General features: G+C 37.9%; 1 protein-coding gene across 9 annotated transcripts in view; it reads right to left on the reverse strand.

Moving 5' to 3' along the window:
- Positions 1-22879, reverse strand: part of SMC2 (structural maintenance of chromosomes 2) — a 45850-nt gene extending 22971 nt beyond the window's left edge. Inside the window, exons 1-14 of one of the 9 annotated variants that reach the window (XM_023202451.2) lie at positions 22668-22842; positions 21633-21861; positions 20892-21041; positions 18684-18806; positions 17558-17596; positions 17043-17153; positions 16814-16858; positions 15012-15245; positions 14634-14783; positions 4987-5220; positions 3356-3515; positions 2751-2868; positions 2008-2146; positions 539-658 (exon numbers count right to left, since the gene is read on the reverse strand). In XM_023202451.2, the coding sequence (XP_023058219.2) occupies positions 539-658; positions 2008-2146; positions 2751-2868; positions 3356-3515; positions 4987-5220; positions 14634-14783; positions 15012-15245; positions 16814-16858; positions 17043-17153; positions 17558-17596; positions 18684-18806; positions 20892-21041; positions 21633-21800 (1791 nt within the window). In that variant the 5' untranslated portion in view covers positions 21801-21861; positions 22668-22842. Of the gene's footprint in view, positions 1-538; positions 659-2007; positions 2147-2750; positions 2869-3355; positions 3516-4986; positions 5221-14633; positions 14784-15011; positions 15246-16813; positions 16859-17042; positions 17154-17557; positions 17597-18683; positions 18807-20891; positions 21042-21632; positions 21904-22658 lie in introns of all 9 variants that reach the window. The other 8 variants (XM_023202465.2, XM_023202483.2, XM_023202475.2 and 5 more) reach the window with 8 other exon arrangements.
- Positions 22880-24280: the final 1401 nt, after the last annotated feature.

The raw sequence follows: 24280 nt of genomic DNA on the forward strand, positions 1-24280 counted from the left end.
GCATGTCACTTTAGATCAGCGTCAGCAGTTGAATGGGATCCTGGTCACCTGCTATGTACCTGCACAGGCTGAATAACAATCTAGAAGAACTCTAATAAAGAAGCATCACTGCAATACTAATGAAGGCCTCCCATAATGGATGTCACTGTGGGCAGTTTAAGTATGCCTGACATAGAAACAAAAACAAAAACTTGAAGAATTTGGAGTATTTATCTAGAAGCTCAATTCTAACCATTCAGGAATCAGGAGTATAATTTTCACCAGCACCTGACAGTCATGTGACTTAAGGTTAAAAAGGACATTCTAATACCACAAAGTGAAGTATATGAAAGGCAGTTCAAGTCTTTCAACATTTCTATTCTCTTATCATCTAATTGCACAAGCCAACCCAATTTTCTTGTATTTTAATTTTGTGGTTCTGTACATGATTATGCTCCTCAAAATTAACGTCTTCTAACTAAAAAAAAAAAAAAAAAAAACACACACACACCCACACAGATGAAGATTAAACATATAAATAAGACAAAATGAGACTTACAAGATTCTGAGCCACTCTCAGAGTTTCTGGTGCAATACATCTGGCTGAAATTTTATTGAGTGGAATTATGGTGTATCGACGTTTCAGTTCCCCCCTTTCGAGTAGCTTTTTACCAGTAACCTACAACACACATTAGAATTTTAAAAATGCATGTTAAAGAAGACAGAAAATTGAGAGAATGCAAGTTTAGTAGTCTGTAACAAATGTTTAGTGCCATTTATCCCAAACAAAGAAGCTATAATTATATATGCAATGGAACATCATTTGACCTTGAAAAAGGAGATGCTGCCATTTGTGACAACATGAATAAACCCAGAAGACATGATGCTAAGTGACATAATCAGACAAAGAAAAAAAAAATACTGTACGACCTCACTTGTACATGGAATCTTTAAAACAAAGTTGAACAAATAAAAAGAGTAGGATAGCGGTTATCAGGGATGAGGAGGGAAAGAAAATGGGTGGAAGTAGGTCACAGGTCAAAGCGTACTTATTTGCAGTTGGGTAGGATAAATAAATCTACCTATTCAGAGATGTAATGTATAGCATGAGGACTATAATTAATAATAGTGTATACTGAAAATTTGCTAAGAGTAAATTTTAGGTGCTATCACACACAAAAAAGGTAACTATGGAAGGTGAATGGCTATGTTAATATGTTTGACTACAATAACCATTTCACCATGTATATGTATCAAAACATCTTGTTGTACATTTGTTTTTTCTTTTTTTAGAGATAAACAGTCTTGCTCTGTTGCCCAGGCACGAGTGCAGTGGTGTGATCTCAGCTTACTGCAACTTCCACCTCCCAAGTTCAAGCAATTCTTGTGCCTCAGCCTCCACAGTCGCTGGGACTCCAGGTGCGCGCCACCGTGCCTGGCTAACTTTTGTATTTTCAGTAGAGATGGGGTTTTGCCATGTTGCCAAGGCTGGTCTCGAACTTCTGGGCTCAAATGATCTCCCCACCTCGGCCTCCCAAAGTGCTGGGATTACAGGTGTGAGCCACCGTATCCAGGCTTCTTATACATTTTACATATATATAATATAAGTTAAAAAAAGTAAATTTGACAATGACTATGTAGCATTTACAGGAAAGAGTATGAACATTTTACAGAAGGATAACAAGGAGAACTAAGAAATGTAGATAAATTCAATGTTACCTTGATGGGAAGACTGACATTAAAAACAGGTCATCTGTTCTCAGATTATTTTACAAATTAAATTCAACTTATACAGCAAAGAGATCCCAAAAGTTTCAGATCGGTAATATGCATTCTGAGTTTCTGAGTAAGCATGAGCCTTCCTTTGGAACAGTTATCAAAAAGTTAGGAACCAAACAGTTTTACTCTGTAAATATGTCACCTTAGGGGAGAGCCTTAAAACATCAACAAAGTATTCAATTCTTTTAGCAGCACATGACTTTTGAAGCTAACCAAATTTACAATTTTTTTAAATTAAAATCAACTTACTTCTGTGTCTACTACAACATTGTAGAGTCGTTCTCCAGCCACTAATTCTAAAGCTGTGGTTGCAGAAGTATCTTTCACACTAATCAGGGAAGCCACAAGTCCTTTCACACAATTCCTATTCCAGTCCTTTTCTGGATCCCTGAAATACAAAAGTTGACAAAAATTTATCTTAGATAATAAAGCAGAAAGTTATACTTTACTCATCAAGAGCTCTTTTGGACAACACATTAAAGTGAAATGAAAGCAGAATCAGCACATGGTTTTAACAAACTAAAAATTTTAAAATGTCCCAAATGACTAGCCAGCTGTTGTTTTTACATCAATCAATAGATCTTTCAGTATGTTTCAATGTAAAAAGAACAACTCTGATGTTCTAATCGCTATAATACATATGATTACTGTAAATATACCATTAACCCACACAGCAAAACAAATTATAAGATGTAAACGTGGATATTTAACATTAATGACAGAATAACTTTAAAGACATTTTGAACTGAGATTAAATTTCCCTGATTTTAAGATTAGTGCCATCATTAGCCATTAAATTTCACAAGAATTTGCCTGCCAACATTTAAAACATTTCAACAAATGCTTAAAGGAAAAATACCAGTGAAAGAAAAGCAGTTACAACAAGTTTCATACAAAAATCTTGGTGTCGACAAAACTTTCAGACTACTTATAGCTTAAATAAAAATGTCTTGGTTGTTTCTATCTTAAAATTCAAGGCTTAAGTCTCTTACTTGTATGTAAATCGAAGATTGGGAAATCTGGCTAATAGAGCTTCATATGTTTCTTTCAATCTACCAATATCACGAGACAGCTGCCTGCGCTTTTCCAAAAGGCTTTCCTCTTTATTTTCTGAAAGATAAATCATAATAAATTAAAACCAAGTTTTAAAAGTTCAGTCTACTGTTTTAAGGAAAATATTAGTAACCAGTATTTCCAAAACATGCAAAAAATACAAATTTCTGTAAGTATTACAAAAGCAGGCTGAACCTTCCAATTTCTATCCATTGTCAAACATTATTTCCAACAGTAAATAACGTAATTTTCATTCCAAAAAGTAATATACAAACTGAATGCCTACTAATGTAGAAATACACAAATGACATTTTTGAGCTTTCAAATGATTGAAGCAGGAAATTCTCAATACTGAGTTTTCAAAAATTCAAGAGTTGTTTTATAATTAGGTATTTCTTTTTTACTAACAAACACTTCTTAATACTAACGCTCGTTAATAGGCTAAGAAATGTTTCCTACTTCCTTGCGTTCTTTATTTAAATTAGCTTTTTATCAAAAATCACTACCTCCTCATGATCTGATTATCATGTTTTTAAAGGCAAACCTTCATAATTTAGCTTTTTCATTTCAGCTTCAAGTTTTTCTTTAAGTCTTTTTACAGCTTCTAAAGCTTCTTGATCCTTCCTGTAGCCACTATCCATCTTCTTAACTTCAGCTTGTTTATTCTTTAACTCCTGTTGAGCATGCTTCAACTTCATCTGAGCCTGTGGCAGAAAAATGCAACAGACTATATAGGATGTATGAGGCAGACAGTGCTAGTAATTAAATGGCCAAAGATTCAGACTGGTTTTACTAAGAGACCTTAGCCTTAAAAATTTAATTGTTTGGTCTCCTGGATTAGCATTTCAACAAATTAGTCATTTCTCAGTATTTTCTCCTCAAAAACTACTTAAAGTATAAACTAATATGTGATTAATATGTTGTTAAAGAATTTGAAATTAAAGTCCATATTTTTAATAAGATATGACATATTAAATTTGAAGGATTACATCGAATAACTGTCAGTAGCTGGTAATTACAGCAAGCTAGAAATCACACCTCTCCTTCCTTTCCTTTCTGCTTAGTTGTTCATATTCGTATTTGTATATATTTGTGAGTGCTGTCTAAAAACAGTTAAGAAACTGAATTGAGCAATAAGATCTAAAATTATATAGGAAAAGAAGCTAAACTGACAAAGAAACTTAAATGCTGAGAGTCTAATAATTAAATGCTAGAACTATTTAAATTAAATGTGTCAGGCATTCAAGAGTTTATACAATTGACCACTGCTTCTTAAAACTATGAACTAGTATTCTAAAACCCAGATGGGGGTATCCTCCAAAACTGTGTATTTTTTCCCAGTTCCCTTATAAAATAATAGACAAACAGAGTACTTTAAAGATTTTCTGCTGTTGAGAGTTCTTATAAATTTGTGACTGTCATCTCTGTCATGCCTGAATGAAAAAGTTGCAAATATATAAAGAGGAAAACCTGAGAATTAATGCATAATCACACACATTTGTGTACCTGTTTTAAAATCTGCATCTTCCATTTAAAAAGAAACAATGATATGCCTGTGTACATGTATTTTTTCTGCTAGCAAAATTCTTGCGTTCATAGGACTTTAAGTTGCACTACTATGTAAAATCTGAGAAACACTGTAATAGACTGACAAGACTTTTAAGATTATGAAATCAGAGTAGGGAGAACAAAGACTAGAATGTGGCTAAATGTGAGGTACAGATACTTCCTAGAAAAATGTAAAGCTTCAGAAACAAGGTTTTAAGAACTAGGTATGATAGGCAAAGCAATGAGGAGGACAATCCTGTTTTCCTGTAAAGCTTAAGACTTCAACATTATGATATTAATAAAAAATAAAAATAGCCAAAAAAAGAATGGATTAATCTCTAAAATTCCACACAATGCTGCAAACAGAACAAAGCATTCATTACACTTACATACTGAATTAACGTAATTTATGTTGTACAGCATCTTAACAAATTAAGTTCACCAATATTTAGCAATAATATATTTGATTTTTCCTGCATTAGGCATTAGAGTTGCAGAATAACGTAAACCAACAAGTTCCTTGACACTGATTATTTTCAACATTATGTAACAATTGCCAAAGCATAATGCGAAAATAAACTTCTTAAAATGAAAAGCAATCATATAGTGCTTAATGTCTATATTTACCTGTTTGGCTTCTGTCTGAGCTTTACTTATATCATTTTTACAGGCCATCATTTGACCAGCAAGAGTTGCTTCTGCTCCATCTTCATTACTGGACAGGCCAGCGGAAACAGCATTGAAGTGCTGCTGTGCAGCCGCCAGAGCTTCAGCATCTTTATTACTTGCTTCTTGAAGGGCATGCAGTCCATCTGTTATCTTTTTAACCTCTTTTTCCTTTGCTGCTAAAGTTTTAGAGTCCTTTAGGAAGAGTTTCAAATGGAAAAATAATGTATTTCAGGAAAAACATCCACTTTCTTATACGCATATATCCTTATGTAATCAAATTCCATAGCAATTTGGAGTGAGCATAATAAAGTAATTTAACCATCATAACTGTATATAAATACTGAATTAGCATTTCGAAATTACAGTTTTTAGAATAAATATAACTCTTACACTACTTGAAATATTTTCATTCCATGTTATAAATTAAATCCATGAGACACTGGGCTAAATAATAATTGCAGATTTAAACAAATCACTTGAAGGGACTAAAAATGAATTTCTAAAACTGTAAAACTGAAATAACAGACATCCTACACTAAGCTTAAAAGTAGAGATTTTAGAATTAAGAGCATGTATATGAAAGTATTTTATAAACTGTCAAGAGCCATAAAATTTGACCACTAAATAGTTACAGAAAAAGTATTACTAGTATGTAATACTTTTTAGGTAATATTAACCAGATATCTGACACTATGCAAGATACCAGCCCTGAAAAAAGAAAATCTAACGATCTTATTTACAATGAAAGTGACAACAAATTTTGGCCCACTTGATTAGTTCATGATTCATCATTTATTAAGTGCTTACTGTATAGTAGGCCCTGTTCTAAGACACTAAAGACATAGACTAAGTCGCTGTTCTAAGGGAGCCTACATTCAAGGTTAGAAGACATGGTAAACAAACAAAATAAGGTTGGGGAATAGAGTGATAGGAACTCTTACTTCAAGAAGAGTAAGAGAAGGCCTTTGAGATACCATTTGAACGGAAGACTGGATGAAGTGGGAGGAGTGACCGTGCAAATACTTGTGGGACAGTATACTTGAAAGCCCCTAGGAACATGTTTTAATGTTTGAGGAACTGGACTAGGAGCACAGTGAGTAAATGGTTAAGGAGCCAACAGTCATATCATGAAGCACCTTGCCGGCCATGGTAAAGACTTAGATTTAATTATATAGTTGATCCTTAAACAAGATGGGAGTTCGAGTACAGACCCACCACACAGTCAAAAATGCTTTTGATTCCTCCAAAAACTTAACTACGAATAACCTACTGTTAACCGAAGCCTTATCAATAACACAATTAACTTATATTTTGTATGCTACATTATATATTGTATTCTTGCAATAAAGCTAGAAAAAAGAAAATGTTAAAAGCATAAGAGAAAATACATTTATAGTACTGTAGTGTATTTATTGACACGATAAGTTTACATCATCTGTTTACAAGATAAATCATCTGTCTGGAAAGGAAGGCAACCACAGCTGCGGACCTCAATCTGTGGTATATTATCAAGCAACTCAACTGTTTCTTGTAGCATCCTGACTTCTCTGTGCTTTTTGGGAGCATTTTCAGTATCACTAGTGCCACTTCATATAGATCCCATGTTATTCGGGTTTATCGTATTGCACTAAACATGATGAAAAATACAGGAGAACCACAAGACATCACTTTCTACCGAGCTCTGCAACTTACTGGAAACGCGAACTACTCAGAAGTAAATGATTAATGTCACACTGAGTTTATTTGAGCTCATCACCATAGCAACAGGAGGTGGCTACAAAAGTATTACAATAGTGTAGTATGTTCTATAGTTTTATGCAGTTATTTAATATTGCATCTTTACATTTGTTTACATTTCTCTGAACTACAAATAGTGCCAAGTATGGTGTTTAAGTTTTGAAAAATTTTAACTTTTTATAACAGATTTTTGTGTATTTTATTGTAGTAAATGATAAAATAGACAAGTACCTACATATATTTTGTGCATCTATGACATACCTAACTTTTTCTTAATTTTTTTGATATTTCTAGGTCATATGGTATTTGTCTGCAAGTTTTTTCAAATTATTGTAAACCTTCAAATAATTTTCCAATACATTTATTGAGAAAAATCTGCTAATAAGTCGATCCACGCAGTTCAAACCCATGTTGTTCCCGTGTCATACAACGTACATGTAATTTGGAAACCACTGAAGGATTTGAAGCACAGGAGTGATGTGATTCAATTTATATTTTAGCTTCTGTAAAGAACAGACTATAGAGTGGCAATAGGAAAAAAGTAGGGCAACTAATAAGCACATTACTGTAGTAGCCCTCATGAGAGGTGATGGTTTGAATGAAGTTGGCAGTAATGGAGGTAACAAAAAGTGGCTGTATTCTGAATACACTTTTAAAGTTAACAGAATTTATTGATAGACTGGATCTAGATATTTAAAGAATGGCGAGAATCCAGAGGACTCTTAAGATTTCTGGCCTCAACAATTAGGTAAATAGTGGTACCATTTACTGACATGAGGAAAATTCAGTAACTCAGGTGGGTCTGGGTAGATGAGGAAAATTCCTAAATTCTATTCTGGAAATGTTAAGTTTTACACTTTTTAAAAGTCATCCAGGTAAAAATGTTAATTAAGTAGCTGGACGAAGAAATCTTCAGTTTGTTGGACAGTCATCTGGATGCCATTAGACTAATCTTGTTCTCCCTTTCTCAGTTGTGGTTCTTAAAAATAGCTGTAGAATGTGCTAGAAAATGCAACATTCTGATAGAGGGAATGGCCTGAATAATCCATACTCTACTTCAGTTCCCTCCTAGAAATATGCATGTCTTTTCATGCTTTAGCTCAGCAACTCATGTAAACCAGGGGATCATGTGCTGACCACCCCCATTTCTCTACTTCTGTGGTACAAACCCAGGGCAGGCTGGGTTTACAGTCTGGGGTGTAAACCCAGGGCAAGCTGCTTTCTAGGGTCCATCAGCTGTATGGGGAACACACAGATGAAACTCCATCCAACACTCGTGGGAATGGCCCACCATGAAACCTAGGCTTTTACTATTACCGCCTATCTGTAGGACGTAAATTTGCTTCACATAACTTGTGCTGTGTGAGTTCCATTAACACTGACAAGTTGGTAACTAGTACATAGTGAACTTGTTTCATACCATCACTGCAGTTAGTAGGGTCTGTTCTGACAGAATCATGGCTTACTGATAAAGCTGGAATGGCTTCACCGCTTCGCCTCCCTGCCCCCAATACCCAGCCTAGGGCAGAGATATCACCCTAAAGGGTTGAGGGGCTTGGATATGCAGCTGGATGTTTTATGGAGAAGGAGCCATAATAAATGGAATATAGATGACCCCCTCAATGAATGAGCTGGCTGAATGAATCGAGGCAGAGCAAGAAACAGAAATCGGGGAGCTCGGCACATGATCCCCTGGTTGTTAGACACATGTAATTGCTCATTCCCAGGGCCAGATAGCTCGGGAAGCGGGTAGTCAGATGGCTCCTGAGAGGGAACAGGAAAGAGGTACTCACACAGTCCCTGAGGCACCTGAGAGAACCAACAAATACAACGCAGGCCTCATAGAAAACGAAGCTCACTAGAGGATGAGTATACAGAAAGGCCAGGAAAGACTTATGCAGCCTGGTTGAAGTGTTTGTTTGATAAAGGGACACTGTGGATCCAAATGGCTAAATGGAATAGTTTAGAGCAGGATCAAGGTATCCAGGTCCCCACCAGAGATGGCCCTATACTCCTGTTAAGATGAGAAAAAGAAATGAAAGTAGGCTTTTCTGGAGTTCTTGGATGCTGGAGCCCACAGGACTTATTACCAGTTTTCCTAGGGAAAAGTTAAACTGATGACCATGGGAGGGTTTCAGGCAAATGTAATGACTCACTATGCTTACCTGCTGTGAGTAGATACTTTGTGTCACTTTGGGTGCTGGTGACCACAGTTCCCACCACTGAGTATGGACATTGATAGTTTGGTTGCTTGTGGTGCAGAACATCACCACCACCTGAGGAGGTATGCCCCTCACAGCTAAGAATTTGAGCTATACCAGTGGCACATATCCACCCCAACCTGCCACCTCAGACCTCCTAAGTTATTCAAGACTTACCCAAGACCTCATAAGTTACTCAATGAAAGCAGTACTGCATACCAAATGGAGAAGAAGACACTACTTTCTTAATTCAAAACCCACTAAAGATAAAAATGTCACAATGCACTGGCCCAGTCTGGCTGGTCAGACAGGCCTTTGGGGCATGAAGACTAATGGATGGTCATAAGCTGAATGTCAAGGTCACTTGGACAGAAAGCCAAGGAAGTATCCCAGATACAGTCTAACAAAAATTGTTGGTGCTGGTGACACTTACTAACAAAAAAGAAGGCCCACAGCTGGTAGGTCTCTTGGGTACTGAACACAGCATATAACCCATGTGGGTGTTTTTTTGGCCCCCTTTAATCCTGGTGACCAACAAAGCTGCCAACTTTGAACAATGGACTTTGCAGTAGCAGGCCTTAGAAAACAATGTAAAGTGGTAGCCTTGCTGCTGCTTTCCAAACATTTACAGTCTGTTAGTCTGATGCAATGACAGGTGTCCACAACCACCATGCATGCTGACCGGGGTCTATGGCAACAGAAATTTGTCACTGGGGAGACCTAGCCTCTTCGAAGTTGAACTTTTAAGTTGCTTGAGGCAGCCACCCGATACAGCTCTTGGAATGTAACTTTTTTGCTTGCTATTGTGCACTGGTGGAGACTGTGTGTCTTAAGGCTAGAGCACCACATGCGACTCTGTGACTTAAACTGCCCACACTTGAGTGCTTACAAAAAAAAAAAAAACCCTATCAATCAATTGTAGCAGGCTCAAAAGAGCTTGATTATCAAACAGAAATGGTACATTTGAAATCAAGCCCAGTTGCAACCCCAAGGGACCAGGAGGCTTCATGAAAAAAATGGCTTGCTTATTAGAAGGGTCCAAACAACCCACAGGGGATGCTTTGGCTTCTCCTCTGGCTCCCTGGGTCCTAAGATTCTGAGATGTGCCTACCAATGGTATGGCGTGATTTACTGAAAGTTCCATCAAACAAAACAGGAGGGATCCTCTTGACTGTAGCCACCATCAGGCCAATAAGTGGTCATCTTTTGACTGAGGCTGAACATGGACATTATGCTCAATGGGTCAAACTATATGCAGTGATGGTGTCCATTTGGGCCACCCCATCGCCATATGTTGCTACATTTCACCAAGTCATGGGCTGTTGCCAACAGCCTAGCCATCTGGTCAGCAGAAGGGCAACTTAGTGACTGGACTGCTGAAAAAAAAGTCCCCTATGTGGGCCAGGCACGGTGGCTCACACCTCTAATCCCAGCACTTTGGGAGGCTGAGGCAGGCAGATCACCTGAGGTCGGAGTTTGAGACCAGCCTGACTAATATGGAGGAACCCTATCTCTACTAAAAATACAAAATTAGCCAGTTGTGGTGGTGCATTCCTGTAATCCCAGCTACTTGGGAGGCTGAGGCAGGAGAATCGCTTGAGCCCGGGAGGCGGAATACAAGGTGTAGTGAGCCGAGATCACGCCATTGCACTCCAGCCTGGGCAACAAGATTGAAATCCTGTCTCAAATAAATAAATAAATAAATAAAATAAAATTTTAAAAAATCCCCTATGTAGAAACAAGGACATGCCTTCTGAAAGCGACAAATATATGTTACTCATATGGACCCTGATGCTACCCTTGAAAGAAACATGTCATTTTTTTTGATACTTAATCATATTTCACTCTGACCAAGGAACATCCTTCACTGCCCAACCTGCATGACAATGGGCATTCTCTTGTGGAATACAAGGACTTTCCATGCACCCTGTTATTCACAGGCCAATGGAGCTAAAACGAAGCAATGAAAATGGAACAATGAAATAGCCTACTCATGAAGCAACTGAAGGATATCAAGGTGGCCTGTTAGTGAGGTGGTAGCAACATCTGACTAGGGCATTATGGATCTAAACACTGCACTTTAGCACAAAGGAAACACAGCACTGCAATGCATATTATGATAGCTCGGGAAAATCTGAGATCCTAGGAGTGTTAGGTGGGAACATCTGAGATCCCAGGAGAGTGTTAGGTGGGAGCACTAACCTGTCAATACACTTTTTCCACAAGAATGTGGCAGCAAAGACCTGGAAGCATAACACCTCTCAAGCTGTGGCCATGGCAGGTAACATATTAGACATGACATCCAGGAACTTTCTGTCATAGCCCACAGTGACAATCTGGTCCTGCTAGTAGTGAACTACCCTAGCATTCCTAATGTCACAGTGTACATCAATAGACCCTAACCCCTGGCTTACATGAGAGGACATAGCATCTGTCGCATAAAAGGGTGCTAAAAATGCCGTTTTAACTTAACTGTGGCAAAATGTTATGATGAAACATAACATAACCTCAATGGGTGGGCCCCTTGGTGACGAAGGAAACACAATGAACTAGTGCAAGCCCTCTGTGTAGGAGCTTCATGAACAATTGTGTACGGGGGAAATTGAACTTATGCAACTATACCACTAATGAGATTTAGCTGGCAAACGCTAATGCCTCCCTACCCATGAATGGGGCCACTGAACAGTAAAACGGGGGAAACGGTGCTATGTAAGTTTATATAAAAAGGTTGAAACCCTAGGATACTTTCAACATTTAAATGTTAGGATAGTTCAACATTCAAAAGAGATTGAGTACTGTGAGGAAAATTAGGCCAGTAAGTTGTCCTGGAGTCCAGGTAAAAAAGATGTTTGCCAAATACTACATCATTTTCCAGGGACAGTGTAGGATTGACCTAAACAGAAGACGGGCGATGTCAGGCCTGGAAAGCTGGCAGATGGTGGGATCCCGTACGTTGGAAATGCTGGGGATGCCCCTAAGTATCACTCCTAGAAATGAGATATATCATAGGGCCAGCAGCCTAAAGCTGTACAACAGATTTACTCAGGACCTACCAAGAGGTTTTACTGTCTCTGGGTTTAAGTGCTTTATAAAATCTTCGGTACCATACATAACATTGCTTTTCAGCCCAGCAGATATCCCTTGGGAAGGCTGTTTTAGACAACTGCTCTAAACCCGTTAGCACAAGTGGAAAGAGCGTATGTGGTTGCCAACGCTTCCTGCTGTATCTAGATAAACACCTCAGGTACTGCTGAGCCACAAATACAGATCTGGAAGCAGGTCCGAAGGATCCTTCTTTGACCTCTTTAACAACTTCATATCTGGATTACTGGGATCCTGGGATGAGTCAGTGCTCCAGGCAGGCCTGATCATCCTCTTGTGGTCCTCCTGGGCACAGTGAAATGTATTCTGGCTACGGCTCAACAATACCGCAATGAGATTATGTCAGTCAGAGTGTTATATCCACCTAAGACAAACCTCCTTCTTCTTCAGATTCAGAGAAGTCTGTGGGCGTAACAAAAGGACTAGTTTTGCTAGTGTGGAAACCTAGATTGGAGGATAAACTACAAGACAACTCCTTAGGTGGCACTAGACTAAGCCAGTTCTTCCCTCTCTGGCTTATAGTTCTCAAGAATAACTGTAGAATGTGCTGATAATGCAATATCCCGAGAAAGGGAGGCAATGGCTGGAACAGCCAGGACTGTTCCTGTCTGCTCCTCCGGCTGCCCTAAAACAGAACCTCAATGCTTCAGCCCAGTGTCTCATGTTACTCCAGGGTATAAACCCAGAGCAGGCTGTTTTCTGGGGTCCCTCAGCTGCTGTGCAAGTTGGGCACATGCAAATGAAATTCTAACCACCTTAGGCAGCTTTTCTGAGCCTTGGGGGAACAGCTTGCAATGAATCCTAGACTTGTTTTCCCTTGTTGCCTATCAATAAGTAATAAATCCATTTCACATAAAATGTTGTGTATGAATGTGTTCTGTCTGCTGTCCTCAGACAAGCTGGCAACCTGCATACAATAAACCTGCTTCAGAGTTTAGGAGTTAAGCCTGCTTACAGATTTGCAAGGTATCAACATATAGATGATATTTAGAGTTACAGACCTGGACGAGACCACCTATGGCATGAAAGTTTATAAAAGATGTCAGAATGCTAGCCTTAGGGCATACTAACATTAAGAGATCTAGAAAAATAAGGGATACAGAAAAGAAGGATGAAAAAGGAGCAATCAGTGTGTGAAGCTTAAGGACATGACAAGACTAAAGAAAAATGAACCCAAAACAAGGCAGGTCCACGTTTAGAGCTTTACAAAACCTTAAAAAAAAAAAAAAAAAAGTAATTGGTGAATTGATTTCAGTTGTTGGATGCCACAACACAGACTGCTACATCACATTCATATCGCTTCAAAATTTTGTCTAAATTTTCTTCCACTGTTTCTTAATTCAACCATTGTATTTCTCTGCAAAAATATCTAACAGGGCAGTATAAAGAAATTATTTTCAAAAAGTTAATTTTTCTTCAGTGAAAAGGCAAATGTATATGTTAACTGGGACAACAGAATCACCCTCAAAAGAAGTGCCATAAGCTCCAAAAACACACCTACTCATCTGACTATATACTTAACTCTTCTGTTACCATGGATGACCTATTTCTAGTTCTCATGAAGGTGACCTCTATACATTAGTTCCTATCCTACTTTCAGCTACCAAAGGGCCCTATTTTAACAACTCTTCCATCTCTCTCTCCTGAATTACAAATGACGCCTTTTCTACTGGATCTTTTCTGTCAATATAGAATTTATTTATTCCATGTAAAATCAGCCAAAAAAACCTCTTTCTTCTGTATTACTCTCCAGTTAGCTCCCTATTTCTCCTTCTTTCAGAAAACTTCTCAAAAAGTTATCTATAGTCACTTTTCTTTTTTCTGCTTTCATTCTGTGAGAGTATGAACACAATCTAATCAGGTACTCACGGACACTTCTCCTTGAAACATCTTTTTTACCTGAACTCCAGGACAACTTACTCGCCTAATTTTCCTCATGCTACTCAATCTGTTTTGAATGTTGAACTATCCCAACATTCAAATACTGAAAGTATCCCAGGGCTCCAACCTTCTTATATATACTTACAGCCTTGATCATTTTATCTAGTATCATGGATTTAAATAACACCTAACTTTGATGATCCCCCCAAATTTGTATTTTTGCCTGGATTCACTATTCATATATTTAAGTACCTAATCAACATCACTACTCAAGATGTCTTAACAGGCTCCTCAAGCATATTACATTCACATTGTATTTCTTAAGCTTATTAAACCTGTTCTCCCTACTCTCCACCTTACTTCAATGGCTACGCCACTTAAAATCCCCAACTGTACCCTTTTTCCCCTACACTCCTAATCCCCTTCCCTACTTTTTTTCCACATCAGTTATCACTATATAACATGTTACATGTTTTATTTATTTTATCATCATATCCTCCAATGGAATGAATGCCCACAAGGCAAGGACTTCTGACCATTTGGTCCAGTTGTAACCCTAGCCCAAACAACTGTACTTAGCGTACAGCAGACACTCACTAAATATTCAGGGAATAGATAAATGTACACTAGTGAGACTATATACTTGTCTACAAGTGGCACTAGTGGCACATTAAGCTCACTTACTTCAACCATATTTTTTTCCAGCTCTTTGCGTTTGCTTTCTTCACATGCCAGGTTTTTCTTCTTGAGATCAAATGCACTTTGAGATTTAGTATTAACTCGCTGAGCCTCTGCAAGAGCATCTTCTAAAGATCGAAGTATACCTCCAATTTCCTGTAATAAAATGCAGCCAAGTCAGCCACTTACATAAAATTTGTTTCTGTTGTCATTTTATTGTATGAGTTCTGTATCAAATACTTTTTTATAAGTTATTTCATTATCTTACTATAAGATTAAGAAATCAATACAACAGACAATGCCCACCGAATCCTAAAGTTACTATATATAATGCAGTACGTTTTTCACAGAGTGTATTATCGATTCTAATACATATGTTCAGACCTTATCTTTTCTTTTTTCCAAGTCTTCTATTTCATGATTAAGTGCTTTTATTTTTTTGTCATTCTCAGACAATTCTTCCTGCAGCTTTATAACTTTATCTTGCATTTCTTTTAACTCCTCAGCTGAGCGTGCTTTGGTATCTTCAGCCAGCAAAAACTGATAAGCGATATATAAACGACTCAAATGTTCTATTTCTCTCATCACTTTTTGGTACTCCAAGTAGGAAGATCTTTCCTGAAAGGGAAGTCACAAAAAAAGAGTAACTCAAAATTGTATTAAAAAAAAATTCAATTATGCAAGATGTATCAAATTTCTCATTACATGATATAATAGATTTTGTCCTGTATTAAACAATTATAACATCTTAAATTGTAGGCTACTTTACATAACATTAGAAGTCAGGACTTTCAGATAGCATTATACCTTCTCTAGTGAATCTTATTTGGCTACTTCTTCTAACATATAATTGGGCAGCTGAATTTAACAAAGAAATATGGACATAAAGTTCATAAGCTAGTGTTAATAAGTCTGTTAAAGACAACTTACACACCCACCAATGATACACTATTACATAGATTCTGTAGTAGTATTACCAAGAAGCCTACTCTAATATTCTTTGAAGCACTACTACAAGCACTTGCTCCCTCACATCATTACTAAACATGATTCCCAGAAGGACCTACTGGGACCAGACAAAATAATAACTAAAATCCTTAATTTACACATAAAAATCAAATTCAGAATGATGAAATGATCTGTCCATGTTGTTAGATTTAGAAAGAAATTGTGGCAAAATCAAGTCGAGGACCTAAGTTTAAATTCCTGATCTAGTGTTTTCTACTAAATCATGCATACAAAAAGGGTACCTTCAAGATTACAATTTTTCCAGTAAAATCTACACTACTATATGGATTCACAAGATAGCTCTGAGTAGTACCAAATTTCAATGAGCATTTAATAAATTCCTAAATGGATATCTTTAAAAACGTTGTTTGGCTGGGCACAGTGACTCACTCCTGTCATCCCTGCACTTTGTGAGGCCGAGGTGGGTGGATCACTTGAGCCTAAGATTTCAAGACCAGTCTAAGAAACAAGAAGAAACCCCATCTCTACAAAAAAAATAAACTAGCAGGGTGTGGTGGCATGCATCTATAGTCCCCAGCTACTCAGAAGGCTAAGATGGGAGGATCCCTTGAGACTGGGAGGTGGAGGCTGCAGTGAGTTGTGATCACACTACCGCACTCCAGCCTGGGCAACAGAGTGAGACTTGTCTCAAGAAAAAGAAAATGAAGCTCATAAACGCATTCTTTCATGAAATACTGCCACGTCTTTTGATGTCAGGAGCAGCAAATATTATAGAGAAAATTCAATCCTCTGTTTCAACACCTTCTGCTTACAAAATAGCTTGACAGCAATAATTATAGTGATAGTCCCTCTTATCCTGGAAATTGTTCACTCTACCAATGAGGGTGTCTAAGAGTGCCATTATCTTCAAGAAATGTTGTTCCAGTCAATCCTATTTATCTAAGAAAATCCAGACTTGCTTAGCTTCAATAAAGTATTAAAATTCAGCATAACATTTTCTGAAACTATAAATATTGCTCTCCAATAGCCTATGACTCAGTAGATAAGTATATATCCTCTGCAAGCAGAAGGCTCAATTATGGACTGCCAACTCTAATTCCTTATCTCATCGCAGGAAAAAACCCCCAAGAAATAGTATCACCATGTGTATGATTTTGGATACATCGCTGACTTTGAAAGACATTCTAATAGATTATCCTCAAATATACAGAATATACCTCTTTTAATTTTTGAATGGTTGGAGTAATCTCTTCTTCAAGTATCTGGAAAACAAAGAAAAATAGTATTTTCAGCATGTAAAGTACTATTAAAATGTATTTGAAAGAAAAGTAGCATGGATGGCTATGGAAAACTGAACCAAGAAAAAAATTTTTCCCTCTTTACAGCAAAAACTCTACATGCAAAATTACATTCTTCTCCAAAAATGTTTCATATGAATTAAATTACCGTCTTAATTTCTTTCAGCTTAGCCTCTTTTTTTTCTATAGTTTTCTGTGCAGCTATTTTTTTGTATTCATACATCCTGGTTCCAGCTGCTTCTTCTATCATGGATAAAATCTGGAATGACAATTTTATTAACGTTTAGTATCCAAGACAATGTGTCCAACTGGAATTTACATTAAATATAACATTTTTGCCTTGACCTCACTAAACATCTTACCAAAGTTTGGCCCAAATGAACCATTAAAGTTAAATACAGTAATTTCACACAAATCTTTTCCTGTAGGCTTATTCTGTAGGAATGAATTCCGACACGAAATACCAGTTGAGTAAGACTCCTTCACACGATCAAAATCAATTTTACTATCTGGGCATAGTGCCAAATATTACACAAATATACAACTGTCTTTACTAATCATTCCTAAACAATGTTTCCAAAAATTTTACTAATACTTAAAAATTGTCTGAAAGATTAAATATCTATACCAACTATTTTTAATGTCCATAAATAGTACTCTTACCTCTGGAGGTTTCATATTTAATACTTTTGTAATTCGGCCCTGAAAATAAAATGGAAACTTACTAAGATAACAAATTACAGAAAACGTTTATCTGTACTGCCATTCATGTTTATCTAGACTGAAGCTGCTTTATCTCAATATACCTATCTTTGGGGATCTTTCCTTTATAATTCTTCCATGATTCTAGAATTTTGGAACTTTACTATTAACTTTCTCACTTACCAGTGATACAAATTATGGAAGTTAGGAAACGATACAAATGAAATAATTCATTAAATGATACAAAGTTAACAAGGACCATGTTTCTGAGACAGTTAACATTCATAAGTAGAAATATTCAATTTTAAAACAGGTAAATATAAAAATAAATTGTGGCATAATAAATAAACTTTTAAAATTTATTTGAATAACCCTCCAGGATAATTCACAAAACAGATGACATACTTCTACGCTTCAAATAAAATAAAATATTTTATATCAATGCCAGTAAACCATTAAATTCATTCATTACCAAAAACAAATAAAACAAAACACCTGCATGCCCAGGTCTCAGAAAATCTTATTACTAGAATGTAGATTCACTTAAAAGTAAGTTTCCAACTTTGAAGGTGTGTAGTGGAAATATTTTTATTTTGGTCCCACTGAGATGCTCCCATTGACTTTACTGTAATTCTCTCAAAGGATAGCTGGATGGGTCAAATGACATAATGTAAATGTAAGATAAAATCAGCCTTTACTCCTCACTTGTGTAAGTCTCTAAATAAGCAAATTATTCAAACTTTTATACTTGAAACATTAAGATGCATTAATCTAATAATTTGAAAGGACATATTATGGCTTTCTTTCTTTCTTTTTCTACAGTTAACATGTATTGTTCTTTTAGTGACAAAATAAAAAGTCAAGAAAAATCACTCCTAAACATTCTAGAGGAGTCAAAGGACTAAAATACAGTAGAATATATCACTGCAAGTAACTAAACCACATTTCTTAACAGACGGCCAGACACAGCACAATAGTAAATAAAAAGTATAAAATCCAAAACATACGGTACTTTCATTTTAACTGCTTAAATGTAAAAAATATCAAAACTATTACGAAAGTGACATAAAGACCTCAAACAAAATACCTGCATGATGAGAAAGTGAGGGTTGTTAACATTAAGGCCAACAGAACAGAAGAGATCCTGTACTCTTGTGTTGTTAGCATTGACTCCATTGATTAAATATTTATTTCTACCACCAATAACCACCTATAAAAGAAAGCAATTTTTAAAATATTCATGTACATGCACACCTGGTGCTAGGATAAATTACTAAGCATATTAGCTTACGTTTATTTGTTCTGTCCAACTAGCAGTAAACAAAACCAATTCTGCATAAATAGTGGAACAATTATGACATAGCTAAAAACACTAACTTGAGTCAGGACAACTGGTGTTTAATGCAAGTACTTTTGCTAACTAGTTATGTAATTACACACAAGCCTCTTACCCTGGCCTGCACCAGGCTAGGTCTCCAAGGTTACCTTCTAGCTTTATGTTTCCAAGTATATGTAAAACATACTTTCCTTTCCTAGTTACCTTCTTTCTGTAATTTTTCTACAGAGGCTAACTTTCTCTACTTTAAAACAGGAATAGACGTCAGACAAAGTAGCTTGACATCAATTCTTGACAAGATTCAAAAAGCTATTAATAAAGACATGATTTGTGACCATTTAAAAGAAAGGGTAATCACAGAGCTTCAGTATGGTTTCATTAAGTCATCTCAGACACCATACTCTACTATCACACTTAAATTGTCATTTATCGGGTATGATTGTCTCATCTACCAGATTGAGGTCCTTAAAGACAAGCTCTGTTTCTCATTCTTCTAACTACATCCCAGTACATTCAAGAACACCCAATATACATCAAGTATTTAATAAATATTGAATAAATATTGGTTCATTTCTTTTCCTGACAGGACTACTAGGTTGGTAGTTCATATACTAATGTATTTGAAGAGACCTCTCTGACAAAAACTTTATAATTTTCGTGAAGAAACAAGTTTATAGCCTGAATGAGGACAGGAACAATTAGGTAGATTATTAGTAAGAGACCTAGTTCCTAAAGGATAAATATTTGATGGATGCCTAATGACAGAACAAGATTCTGTCCTAACCTAGCCTATATTTCTTTTTTTTTTTTTTTTTAAATCAGAGGCTTCCATTAAAATAGAGGAGAAAATCTGTAAGTGATAAATGCTAAGATGGACAGTAAATGGGAGTTGACCACATTTTTTAAAAACAAAGCCTTGGGCTGGGCACGGTGGCTCACGAGGCCGAGGCGGACAGATTACAGAGTCAGGAGATTGAGACCACCCTAGCCAACACAGTGAAATCCCGTCTCTACAAAAAATACAAAAAAAAAATTAGCCAGGTGTGGTGGTAGGTGCCTGTAGTATCAGCTACTCAGCAGGCTGAGGCAGAAGACTCTCTTGAATCCGGGAGACGGATACTGCAGTGAGCTGAGATGGTGCCACTACACTCCAGCCTGGGTAACAGAGCAAGACTCTGTCTTTCAAAAAAAAAAAAAAAACCTTGACAAGCTGAAAACACTGCCTGACTATATTAATAATATATGTAAAAAAAATGCTCTACTGGGAAAAATAGAAGTTGAATACCTAAAATGAAAGAATAACTCTAACTAGACCGATTTTGGCACACTCAATCTAAGGTGTCATTAAAAGATAGATAGATGAATGCAGGGGCAGGGAGGGAAACTGGAGCATACCTGGTATAACCAGGCAAGTGAAAGAACTAGGAACAAACATCAATGAAAGACCTGGCAAGATTTCACTTAGAACTAAAACACATATACTTGCAGATCACTTAAACACTGAAGTAGGGAATAAGTCAGATTTGCTCTTAGTGCTGTGAAGAGGATTAGGATTAATGAATAAAATTTGAAGACAGCAGACTCTGACAAAATTTATAGGGGTAACTTTCTAATAAGACCTGTCCAAAAACAGAATGGGTTATCACAGAAGACTGCAAGATCTCAAGTACACAGGTGTTCAAGAACAGCCAAAGAAGATTCAAGTATGGTTTAAGATTTCAGCATAGTTGAGTGCTTATACCGGATGAATAACTTTTCAGTTCTCTTTCAGTTCTCTTAGTGATAGAGTGTGCATGATCAAAATTTTAATGTAAGGAAGATATTAAGGAATCTAGTCAGAATTTAAGGCACCAATTTTGCTTATGAACTTTCTCTAGCACGTTTTGCAAAGGCATAGGGCCAAAAACCACATCAGACATAAAAGGTCTTAAGATATCGAAATGTTTAATAGCCACTCACCTGCCTTGTTACAGTGATTTCATCATGAACCTCAAATCCTAAAGGACTTTGCTTTTTGTCAGAATTATCAAATGTGATTGACACAGAGGCTTTGGTAATACCAGCCTGCCCATTTTTGTAAACTAAATCTTGTAAATTAGAAGCTCGAACCTAAAATAAAAGAAGAAAAGTGTATCAATTACAAAACTCCCTACTGTACAAAGCAGCACTAAAAATGAATTCCTTGCTGTTGGAAAACCTACCAACATAGTGTCCACTAAGCAGACAAGGATAGGCAGCTGCATCCTCTGGCAAGGAAAATAGGTAACAACCTGCAATGGACACTTTTCTCTATAGAACCTTTTCAACTCTGAATTGAATTGTTTCCTATTCATTTGTTAACAAAAAGTTACTTTGCAAGACATAAGGAAAGACAGTCCCAATGATTTTCACTAGTCACTCAATCCATTAGCAAGATTTGCAAAGGCATCATTACACAGGGTTGAAAATACTCTGGAATGAGACTACTTTACAGTCAGAAAGCCTGAGTTTTGAGGCATTGTTACTTATAAACATCTCTAACATAAACATCTCTATGTTTCTATTTTCTCATCTAAAGGAGTAATAATAGTTTCCTTTAAAGGAGGCAGTGAGGTGTAATTTACAAAAAGTGTAAAAACCCAAATGAATATTGGTAAGTCTCCAAAGTTCAGTGAGGATTCTCCTGCCGACTTAAAATAAATCAGAAAGTTTACACTCTACCTGAGACAGGTTGGAGATGCCCAGCAAAAAGCAGATGGAGTCCAATATGTTTGATTTTCCACTACCATTTAAGCCAGTGATAGCATTGAAGAGGGGGTCAAAACCATTGACTTCGGTTCTCTGAGCATAGGACTTGAATCCCTCTAGAATAATTGACTTAATATGCATTTTCGATAGTGTCTTGGGTCAGCAAACCTCTGACAGGAATCAAACAGGCCACAAACCAGTTCTGTACGAAACAGAAATACCACCACCTAAGTGGAATGTAAACCTGGAATCATAATGAACACGAGGCAAAAACGGTAATGATAGGGTGATAGAAATAAAAGAGCCACTTGACAAACTATCTTGTCTGATGTAAAGACATGGTTCATCTACTCAAAAATATAACAGAGTTAGCCACTATCTGGAAATTAAACCATTCAACTGGGAAGTCTTAACTATTTCTTACACCTGTTTTTCCAGGCTTGCCTTCTACTTTTATCATACTCTAGCTAACAAAGACTACGGATTATTTCATATCCCCTTATCTTTGCCCATAATGTGCTTTTTTCTGATACTGACATAGCTTACTCTCTAATGCACTCAACGTCTTTGCTCAAATGTCACCCTACTGGAGTCCTCCCTGACCTCCCTGTGTCACCTCTCCACACTCCTTCACTCGGCTTTTTCCTTCATGGTATTTAAAACCGATATTAGACGGTCATTACTTGTCTGTAAGTTCCTGTAGTACCTTCACCTACGTCCATCATTGCATCCCCGAATTGTGCTTGACTCCAGGAGGAGGAGAAGTCATTTAAGTATTTACTAGGGATGAGATGTATCTCATATTCTCCAACGTGTTGCTTTTACTCAGTCTGTTACTTCGCTTCTTCAGGACTGTCTACACCTCTTCGCCCTACTCCAAGGCCGAATAGGAACTAGCCTTTATTTCTAAGGATTACCTAAGGTCCTCCTCCCCATAGCCCCCGCGTCCCGCCTCCCGCCAGGATATCTGGCCGGGCCCAACCGGCCGTGCTCACGCACACGCCTCACCGCTGCCTCAGGCCAGGGCTTGACGCACCCCAAAAGCTCCTCTGGGTCACAAAGGCGGGGAGCAGGCCAACTCTCTAGCCCCGGCTACTACGAAGAGAACTTCACCATAGCGGCTACAACACCTGCCGCACCGCTCTCAACACCCGCGCCGGAACTATTTATTCCTTTGAATTTCGGCGCGAGCAAAGGACCCCACCGCCATTGCTTATTTCCTGTGCTGGTGCCTAGGAGCTGCCTGTCTTTAGGGTTCCATTTTTCCCCTACACGCGAACGATTAAAGCCGCAGGGCAATAGGGAGTCTCGATAATGGCAGCTCCGGGGACTCCTAGGCGCGGGCCTGGGTACTACAGGAGCAGGTAGTATATGTTCACACCGGCGTCCGGCACGCTATGGTCAGCCCCACACCTCGGCCCCGGGTCCTCGCGCTTCGCCAGCCCCGCCCCTCCTCGGGCCCTCTAGTCTGCGTTCGGCGCCCTGCAGACTCCGCCTTTTCGAGTCTTGGGCGGTGCTCACCGCGGCTTACTCCTCTTCATGCAAAGCAACGGAGTCAGGAGATGGAGAAGTATTGTTTGAGTGCTCTTGTCGGTTCTGTTTTGGAAGCCTCAGAATCTTCTTCGGTTGGCTCAGATTGCTGCAAAGTAAAAGCTGTATTTCGTTGGGGCCGGAGAGGCACAGTCCTTCGGAGGACTCTGGCCCGCGTCCTGGCTCCGTCCAGCGCTGCCTTGGGACCTCGCCGAGCCTTTTTATCTGAAATTTTCACGTCGGGAAGGGATCGGAGTCTACTGAGAGCTGTATTGAGCCCAGAGGACAAGTTGTGTGGTGCTAAATAGCTGTTTACCTCCCTTACACTGGAAAGCGTTGTAATGATAAGCCTACCTAACCTGTCAGGGATTTTTTCTGGAAACCTTTTAAGACAGCTCATATTTATTGAGTTCTGAGTGTTAGGCTATGTTCCAAGGGGCTTTTTAAAATCCTCGTAGCAACCCAGTGAAATCAGAAATTGCCCTCGTTTTATAAATGAGTTAAATGAGTCCAGGTAAAAGGTTAAGCAATTTGTCTAGTAAGCTAGGATTTGTTCCCAGTCTAGTTCCAGATTGCATGCTTTTAAATACATACTAGGCTCCATGCATAGAATCTAGTACTATTCACCAATCCTGTTAATTGGTATGTATTGTTCTTTAGAAAGAAAAAAGGTGTCAGCATTACTTACGTTTCCAAGCACGTTGATACTAAAGAGTTAGGAAGGGTTTAACTCCGAATGGGTATGGTATTATTCTAGGTGAGGTACAAAAACATGGTGTGGACAATGCCATTTTGGGATAGCTTGATCCTTTTGGGCTTCCATAACAATATCATAGACTGGGTAGCTTATGAACCACAGAGGTTTATTCTTCACATTTCTGAAGGCTAGAATGTCACAGAACGAGGTGTGTCTAGGAAGGGGTGCTTTCTGTTTAGTGGATAGCACCTTCTGACCCTGTCCTCACATGGTGGAGAGGCAGAGGCCCTCCCTTGGGCCTATTTTATAAGGGCCTTTCCTTTCTTCCCGTTGCTCACTTCCCAAGAGGCCACTTGCGAAAACCATCAGTTTGGGGGTTAGGATTTCAAAATGT

Source organism: Piliocolobus tephrosceles, chromosome 14 (genome assembly GCF_002776525.5).
Source record: "Piliocolobus tephrosceles isolate RC106 chromosome 14, ASM277652v3, whole genome shotgun sequence".
Taxonomy (NCBI): Eukaryota; Metazoa; Chordata; class Mammalia; order Primates; family Cercopithecidae; genus Piliocolobus; species Piliocolobus tephrosceles.